Source organism: Hyla sarda, unplaced genomic scaffold (assembly GCF_029499605.1).
Source record: "Hyla sarda isolate aHylSar1 unplaced genomic scaffold, aHylSar1.hap1 scaffold_1593, whole genome shotgun sequence".
Classification (NCBI taxonomy): Eukaryota; Metazoa; Chordata; class Amphibia; order Anura; family Hylidae; genus Hyla; species Hyla sarda.
In genome coordinates, this window is record NW_026608229.1 from 1 (window position 1) to 9,549 (window position 9,549).

At 44.1% G+C, this 9,549-nt stretch overlaps 1 protein-coding gene across 1 annotated transcript; it reads right to left on the reverse strand.

Annotated features, from left to right (window-relative positions):
• Positions 1-6: 6 nt before the first annotated feature.
• LOC130310737 (gastrula zinc finger protein XlCGF42.1-like) lies at positions 7-9,078 on the reverse strand (the record flags this gene model as incomplete). The annotated part of the gene is made up of 2 exons (XM_056552421.1): positions 8,893-9,078; positions 7-797 (listed from the first exon to the last, which is right to left on the reverse strand). Coding segments are annotated over exons 1-2 (921 nt in total), but the record flags the coding sequence as incomplete, so codon positions are not given.
• Between the last annotated feature and the right edge of the window lie 471 nt (positions 9,079-9,549).

Consider the following 9,549-nt stretch of genomic DNA (forward strand, 5'->3'; position numbering starts at 1 on the left):
ACTTGCCTTTCGAGTAAAACATTTTCCACATTCTGCACATGAATATGGCTTCTCTCCTGTGTGGGTTCTCTGATGTTGAACAAGCCATGATTTGGAAGTAAAACATTTTCCACATTCTGAGCATAAAAATGGCTTCTCTCCAATATGAATTTTTTGATGTTCAGACAGATGTGATCTCTGAGTAAAACATTTTCCACATTCTGAACATGAAAATGGCTTCTCTCCAATATGAATTTTTTGATGTTCAGACAGATGTGATCTCTGAGTAAAACATTTACCACATTCTGAACATGAAAATGGCTTCTCTCCAATATGAATTTTTTGATGTTCAGACAGATGTGATCTCTGAGTAAAATATTTTCCACATTCTGAACATACAAATGGCTTCTCTCCTGTGTGAATTCTCTGATGTCTAACAAGCCGTGATTTAAAAGTAAAACATTTTCCACATTCTGAACATAAAAATGGTTTATCCCCTGTGTGAGTTCTCTGATGTTCAACAAGACTTGATTTAGAAGTAAAACATTTTCCACATACTGAACATGAATATTGCTTCTTCCCTGCACAATCTCTTTGATGTCCAGCACCCCTTTTGTGACTTTTATTTTGCTGAACATCCTGTGATGACTGAGAAGACAGGACCTGTATATAAGGATGAGATGACAGATCTTGGCTGTGAAGGGCTGAGGGTGTATCTGGGATAATGGAATGTTCTTCATATGTATCTTGTGTGATATCATCATCTGCTTTATAATCTGAAGATATAAGATTCTCCTCTGATCTCCTGCTACAAGAATCTGCAGAGAATAACACAGATTTTATTTTTAAGTAAAAAAGAAAAAAAACAACAATAAAAACTTTAACCTCTTAAGGACCCAGGGCGTACATGTACGCCCGACTATCGCGATAGTCCCGATCAGCTAGGATGCGAGCGGAGACCCCCTTACCTCGCTCCGTCACATTCGATCAGCGTTTGATTGCTCCAAGCCTGAGCTACAGGCTTGAGCAAGCAACCCCCTATTATGCTGATCCATGCAAAGTTATGGCTTTGCAGGGATCAGGGGGAAAGATCAGTGTGTGCAGTGTTATAGCCCCCTATGGGATAATAATGATCAGTGTAAGAGATCAGTGTGTGCAGTGTTATAGTCCCCTATAGGATAACAATGATCAGTATAAGAGATCAGTGTGTGCAGTGTTATAGTCTCCTATGGGATAACAATGATCAGTATAAGAGATCAGTGTATGCAGTGTTATAGTCTCCTATGGGATAATAATGATCAGTATAAGAGATCAGTGTGTGCAGTGTTATAGTCTCCTATGGGATAACAATGATCAGTATAAGAGATCAGTGTGTGTAGTGTTATAGTCTCCTATGGGATAACAATGATCAGTATAAGAGATCAGTGTGTGCAGTGTTATAGTCTCCTATGGGATAACAATGATCAGTATAAGAGATCAGTGTGTGCAGTGTTATAGTCTCCTATGGGATAACAATGATCAGTATAAGAGATCAGTGTGTGCAGTGTTATAGTCCCCTATGGGAGCTATAACACTGCAAAAAAAGTGGGAAAAAAAGTTAATAAAGGTCATTTAACCCCTTCCCCAATAAAAGTTTGAATCACCCCCCTTTTCCATAAAAAAAAAAAATATCTAAAAAAAAAAAAGTGTAAATAAAAATAAACATATATGGTATCGCCGCGTGCAGAAATGTCCGAACTATAAAAATGCATCCTTAATTAAACCGCACGGTCAATGGTGTGCGCGCAAAAAAATTCCAAAGTCCAAAATAGCGTATTTTTGGTCACTTTTTATATCATAAAAAAAATGTTTAAAAAGCGATCAAAATGTCAGATCAATGCAAAAATGGAACCGCTAAAAACTTTAGATGACGGTGCAAAAAATGAGCCCTCATACCACTCCGTACGCGGAAAAATAAAAAAAGTTATAGGGGTCAGAAGATGACAATTTTTTACGTATAAATTTTCCTGCATGTAGTTATGATTTTTTCCAGAAGTGCGACAAAATCACCTATATAAGTAGGGGATCATTATAATCGTATGAACCTACAGAATAATGATAAGGTGTCATTTTTACCAAAAAGTGCACTGCGTAGAAATGGAAGCCCCCAAAAGTTACAAAATGAAATATTTTCTTCAATTTTGTCGCACAATTAATTTTTTTTTCTGTTTCGCCGTGGATTTTTTGGTAAAATGACTAATGTCACTGCAAAGTAGAATTGGTGGCGCAAAAAATTAGCCATAATATGGAATTTTATGTGCAAAATTGAAAGAGTTATGATTTTTAGAAGATGATGAGGGAAAAAATGAAAATGCAAAAACAGAAAAACGCTGAGTCCTTAAGGGGTTAAACACTGCACCCATATTTATAGTCTTTTTAGTAGAACATTATAAGTGCAGCATGTGACATCATGGAACCTTCTCCCCGTCCTCCGGATAATAAATAGTTAATGTAGACATAATATAGGGTCTTCAGGTCACATACACCCCACTCCTGGACCCCATCACACTCCCATCCAGCAGCAATGAACAATCCATAGGGCACAAATCAGACGACAGCCGAGGCGGTTCAGAGCCCCCAGCAATACAGAAGTGCTGGGAAATATCCCAAATTAGGGCTGGGCGGTATATACCAGTTCATACCGAATACCGAAATTTTGGGGCTCCACTATATGAATTTTTCCCATACCGCAATACCGGTCGGGCCCCTCCCCCTCGGGAATAAATTATCAGCCCAGAGCTGCGCTGTCCGCACATCGAGGAACTAATCATACGTGACCCGCCAGCACTGTTCTGCTCCCCCCAATGATCACCCCAGCGGGGCACTACTCACATATGTCACCCGCAAGCACTGCCCTCCTCCACTTTGTTGTGGCCGCCGGCGCTGGAACTCTATACTGTACGCCAGTGGTCTCCAACCTGCGGACCTCCAGATGTTGCAAAACTACAACTCCCAGCATGCCCGGACAGCCAACGGCTGTCCGGGCATGCTGGGAGTTGTAGTTTTGCAACAGTTGGAGGTCCGCAGGTTGGAGACCACTGCTGTACGCTGTATCCCTATGCCCGGGCTGCAAAAGATAAAGAAAATAAACTTTAACTTACCTACGTCCGCCTCACGCTGGGGACGGGAACGTCTGAGAGCCATCAGCCTATCACCGACCGCAGCGATGTCCCGCCCCGGCCAGTGATAGGTTAAACTCACTGTCATGTAAGGAGCCGGCTTGGGGGGGAGCAGAACAGCGCTGGCGGGTCACATGATTTGGGGGGGTGAAAGAAATACCGTTTTATACCGCGGAACCGCCATAAGTTATAAAAATACGGTGATCCACATATTTGGTCACAGCGCCAGCTCTATCCCAAATTATTCCTCTAGTCGTCTACATGGAAATCCTGCTGACTATATAAGATGGAGACAACAGGGACAAGAAAAACAACAGCGCAAACAAGGACTTTAACCCTTTAATGACACATGACTTAAATGCACATGACTTTGCGCACCAGGACGTACATTTGTGTCCTATACATGACCGTGAGTATCGGAGCAGAGATTCCACTGATGTCCGCCATTAACCCCTCAGATGCCGTGATTAATACAGGTACAGTGCGGCACTGATTGTGATCTGATTATCAGCGGCACGGAGGCCTTCCAGCAGAATTCTAACTCTGTGCTGCGCTCTGAGGCAGGAGAAGAAGCGCAGTTAGTTTACAGACAGCTCTAACGTCCTAGTGACGCGAGTCGCATGTCATGTGAGCGCCGCGCTCTGAGGCAGGAGAAGAAGCGCAGTTAGTTTACAGACAGCTCTAACGTCGTAGTGATGCAAGTCACATGTCACGTGAGCGCCGCGCTCTGAGGCAGGAGAAGAAGCGCAGTTAGTTTACAGACAGCTCTAACGTCCTAGTGACGCGAGTCACATGTCACGTGAGCGCCGCGCTCTGAGGCAGGAGAAGAAGCGCAGTTAGCTTACAGACAGCTCTAACATCCTAGTGACGCGAGTCACATGTCACGTGAGCGCCGCGCTCTGAGGCAGGAGAAGAAGCGCAGTTAGTTTACAGACAGCTCTAACGTCCTAGTGACGCGAGTCACATGTCACGTGAGCGCCGCGCTCTGAGGCAGGAGAAGAAGCGCAGTTAGTTTACAGACAGCTCTAACGTCCTAGTGACGCGAGTCACATGTCACGTGAGCGCCGCGCTCTGAGGCAGGAGAAGAAGCGCAGTTAGTTTACAGACAGCTCTAACGTCGTAGTGACGCGAGTCGCATGTCACGTGAGCGCCGCGCTCTGAGGCAGGAGAACAAGCGCAGTTAGTTTACAGACAGCTCTAACTTCGTAGTGACGCGAGTCGCATGTCACGTGAGCGCCGTGCTCTGAGGCAGGAGAAGAAGCGCAGTTAGTTTACAGACAGCTCTAACGTCCTAGTGACGCGAGTCACATGTCACGTGAGCGCCGCGCTCTGAGGCAGGAGAAGAAGCGCAGTTAGTTTACAGACAGCTCTAACGTCCTAGTGACGCGAGTCACATGTCACGTGAGCGCCGCGCTCTGAGGCAGGAGAAAAAGCGCAGTTAGTTTACAGACAGCTCTAACGTCCTAGTGACGTGAGTCGCATGTCACGTGAGCGCCGTGCTCTGAGGCAGGAGAAGAAGCGCAGTTAGTTTACAGACAGCTCTAACGTCCTAGTGACGCGAGTCACATGTCACGTGAGCGCCGCGCTGAGGCAGGAGAAGAAGCGCAGTTAGTTTACAGACAGCTCTAACGTCCTAGTGACGCGAGTCGCATGTCACGTGAGCGCTGCGCTCTGAGGCAGGAGATGAAGCGCAGTTAGTTTACAGACAGCTCTAACGTCCTAGTGACGCGAGTCGCATGTCACGTGAGCGCTGCGCTCTGAGGCAGGAGATGAAGCGCAGTTAGTTTACAGACAGCTCTAACGTCCTAGTGACGCGAGTCGCATGTCACGTGAGCGCCGCGCTCTGAGGCAGGAGAAGAAGCGCAGTTAGTTTACAGACAGCTCTAACGTCCTAGTGACGCGAGTCACATGTCACGTGAGCGCCGCGCTCTGAGGCAGGAGAAGAAGCGCAGTTAGTTTACAGACAGCTCTAACGTCCTAGTGACGCGAGTCACATGTCACGTGAGCGCCGCGCTCTGAGGCAGGAGAAGAAGCGCAGTTAGTTTACAGACAGCTCTATCTTCGTAGTGACGCGAGTCGCATGTCACGTGAGCGCCACGCTCTGAGGCAGGAGATGAAGCGCAGTTAGTTTACAGACAGCTCTAACGTCGTAGTGACGCGAGTCACATGTCACGTGAGCGCTGCGCTCTGAGGCAGGAGATGAAGCGCAGTTAGTTTACAGACAGCTCTAACGTCGTAGTGACGCGAGTCACATGTCACGTGAGCGCCGCGCTCTGAGGCAGGAGAAGAAGCGCAGTTAGTTTACAGACAGCTCTAACGTCGTAGTGACGCGAGTCGCATGTCACGTGAGCGCCGCGCTCTGAGGCCGGAGAAGAAGCGCAGTTAGTTTACAGACAGCTCTAACGTCCTAGTGACGCGAGTCGCATGTCACGTGAGCGCCGCGCTCTGAGGCAGGAGAAGAAGTGCAGTTAGTTTACAGACAGCTCTAACGTCGTAGTGACGCGAGTCACATGTCACGTGAGCGCCGCGCTCTGAGGCAGGAGAAGAAGCGCAGTTAGTTTACAGACAGCTCTAACGTCCTAGTGACGCGAGTCGCATGTCACGTGAGCGCCGCGCTCTGAGGCCGGTCACTAGGACATGAGAGCTGTCTGTAAACTAACTGCGCTTCTTCTCCTGCCTCAGAGCGCATATACTAATAGAGGCAGATTGTTTCAGGGGGCAGGAAGAAGCAGGGGGCGGACAGCCATCATGGGTAACCGAACTGAGCACGGGACATTTGTTGGGCAATATCACAGGAGCCACTGGAGGGAATTTGGTAAGTGACCCCTCTTTGCACTCCTGGTCACCCACACTATAACCCTTTGTGTATTGGGTTTAGTGTGGGTGATCAGGGTGACAGTTTTCTTTTAAATCACCCTTTTCCCAATTTTACTAAAAAAAAAAAAAGTAATAATGATTAACCCTTTGGGGACGCAGGGTTTTTCCATTTTTGCACTTTCGTTTTTACCTCCTTACCTTTATAAAATCATAACCCTTTCAATTTTGCACCTTAAAATCTATATGAGGCTTATTTTTTGCGCCACCAATTCTACTTTGCAGTGATATTAGTCATTTTACCCAAAAATCTACGGTGAAACGGGAAAAAAAAAATAATTGTGCAACAAAATGTAAGAAAAAATGCAATTTTGTAACTTTTGGGGGGGTTTACGTTTCTACGTAGTACATTTTTTGGTAAAAATTACACCTTCTCTTTATTCTGTAGGTCCATACGGTTAAAATGATCCCCTACTTATATAGGTTTGATATTGTTGCACTTCTGGAAAAAATCATAACTACATGCAGGAAAATGTATACGTTTAAAATTGTCATCTTCTGACCCCTATAACTTTTTTATTTTCTGCGTACAGGGCGGTATGAGGGCGCATTTTTTGCGCCGTGATCTGAAGTTTTTATTGGTACCATTTTTGTATTGATCTTTTTGATCGCTTTTTATTCATTTTTTCATGATATTAAAAATGACCTAAAATATGCTATTTTGGACTTTGTAATTTTTTTTTGTGCGTACGCCATTTACCATGCGGTTTATTTAACTATATCCTTTTATAATTCGGAAATTTCTGCCGCAGCGACATCACATATGTTTATTTTTATTTACACTGGATTTTTCAAACTTGATTCAAACTTTTATTAGGGAAGGGGTTAACTGATCTTTATTAACTTTTTTTTCACTTTTTTTTTGCAACGTTAAAGCTCCCATAGGAGACTATAACACTGCACACACTGATCTCTTATACTGATCACTGTTATCCCATAGGAGACTATAACACTGCACACACTGATCTCTTATACAGATCATTGTTATCCCATAGGAGACTATAACACTGCACACACTGATCTCTTATACTGATCATTGTTATCCCATAGGAGACTATAACACTGCACACACTGATCTCTTATACTGATCATTGTTATCCCATAGGAGGCTATAACACTGCACACACTGATCTCTTATACTGATCATTGTTATCCCATAGGAGACTATAACACTGCACACACTGATCTCTTATACTGATCATTGTTGTCCCATAGGAGGCTATAACACTGCACACACTGATCTCTTATACTGATCATTGTTATCCCATAGGAGACTATAACACTGCACACACTGATCTTTTACATTGATCATTGTTATCCCATAGGAGACTATAACACTGCACACACTGATCTCTTATACTGATCATTGTTATCCCATAGGGACCTATAACACTTCACACACTGATCTCTTATACTGATCATTGTTATCCCATAGGAGACTATAACACTGCACACACTGATCTCTTATACTGATCATTGTTATCTCATAGGAGACTATAACACTGCACACACTGATCTCTTATACTGATCATTGTTATCCCATAGGAGACTATAACACTGCACACTGATCTTTTACATTGATCATTGTTATCCCACAGGAGACTATAACACTGAACACACTGATCTCTTATACTGATCATTGTTATCCCATAGAGGGCAACTTTGGGGGCAACTTTGAACGCCGCGTCTACAGGGTTAATAGTGCTTTGCACCGCGATCATTCCCACGCGCTACTAGCCACGGGTTCTGGCCGTTGTTAGAGGCTGGGCCCGACCCACTAGGACGCATGGCCCCGCATTATGGAAAGGAAGTTGGCGAAGGGCGTACAGGTATGCCCTCCGTCCCCAACAGGTTAACATAATGTTAATGATGCCGTACGGTGAATGACATGGTGCCATCACATTCACCAAAAATGTTTTCAAATTTATAAAAAGTGACTAAAAAGTCAAATATATACAAAAGTGGAACTAAAAAAACTACAGGTCATGGTGCAAGAAATGAGCCCTCATACCGTCTCGAACACAAAAAAAAAAGAAAAAGGTAGAGATGGTAAAAATAGGGCGATTTTAAATATACTGATTTTGTAAAAAAAAAAAAAGTTTGAGATAAGTATTTAATCGAATTGACCCACAGAATAAAGAAAACTTAATTTTTATCGTAAAGTGTACAGCGTGAAAACAAAACCTGACAAAATTAGCAAAATTGTGTTTTTTATAAAAAATGTCTTTTGTTTTGTGTTTGCCGTACATTTTATGGTAAAATGATTGATGTAATTACAAAGTACAATTGGTCGCGCCTCATATGGGTCTGGGAATGTAAATTGTAAAGAGTTACGGATTTTAGATGGCGAGGAGGAAAAAACTAAAACACAAAAATAAAATTGGCCTGGTCCTTAAGGGGTTAAAAACAAAACGCATGCTCAGTATCAGTAAGGGCCACACTTTGAGACCACAGATCTAAAACATAATCCTTTCCGGCTGCAGCATCATCTCTGTCCCAGCTGAAGCACAGACCTGGCAGGACTAGTACTCCTCTGTGCTCACTCCTGTCCTATCAGACTGCAGCATGAAGGCAGAGAGGAGGGGGTTACAGAGCAGACTGCAGTGATTGGATAAAAAGAATGAATGAATGAATGGTGAGTGAGGGCGGGCTCAGTGCTTGCCTCGGACACTCCCCTTCCTGAGCAGTTTATGTCAGAATAAGTGAGCAGCAGAACAGAGGGATTTGTGAGCCAAATACAGAAGACAAACAAAAAAGACCTGTATAGCATCTGGATGACCTAGTGAGTAACATATATGAACATTATTTTTTTCTGTGATTATTGCAGCCGGTGACTGAGTAGAATCTGTGACCTTCTCTGTATTTAGTGGTTACTACTCACCTGTGCGGTTATCTGTATGAATGTCCTCCTTATACTGCTCATCACCGCTCACATCTGTCTCTTCTTCTTCTTCCTTTATGTCTGTAGCCTTAATATAGATCAGATCTTTCCCTGTAGTAATGTCCTCCATATTCTGCTCATCAAGAGGACGGGGACACCTCTCTGGTGCTGTTCTCTTACTGGATCTGACTGTAGGGAACACATACAGAGACTGAATTCATTCTTTACATACAAATAATGAGAGGACGTGTGTATATAGTCATGTCTATTACCTGGTGATGTGAGGGGCTGCTGATCCTCCATCATCACCTGATCCTTGTACTGATCCTTGTGTCCTTCTACATACTCCCACTCCTCCATGGAGAAATAGACCGCCACGTCCTGACACCTTATAGGAACCTGACACACAATGATACAGTCATCACCCCGACCCCTCCAGTGGTGTTACTGTATAATGTCCCAGCATTCCCAGCAGTGTCACCTCTCCAGTCATCACCAGATCCCTCCATTACTGTATAATGTCCCAGCAGTGTCACCTCTCCAGTCATCACCAGACTCCTCCATTACTGTATAATGTCCCAGCATTCCCAGCAGTGTCACCTCTCCAGTCATCACCAGACCCCTCCATTACTGTATAATGTCCCAGCAGTGTCACCT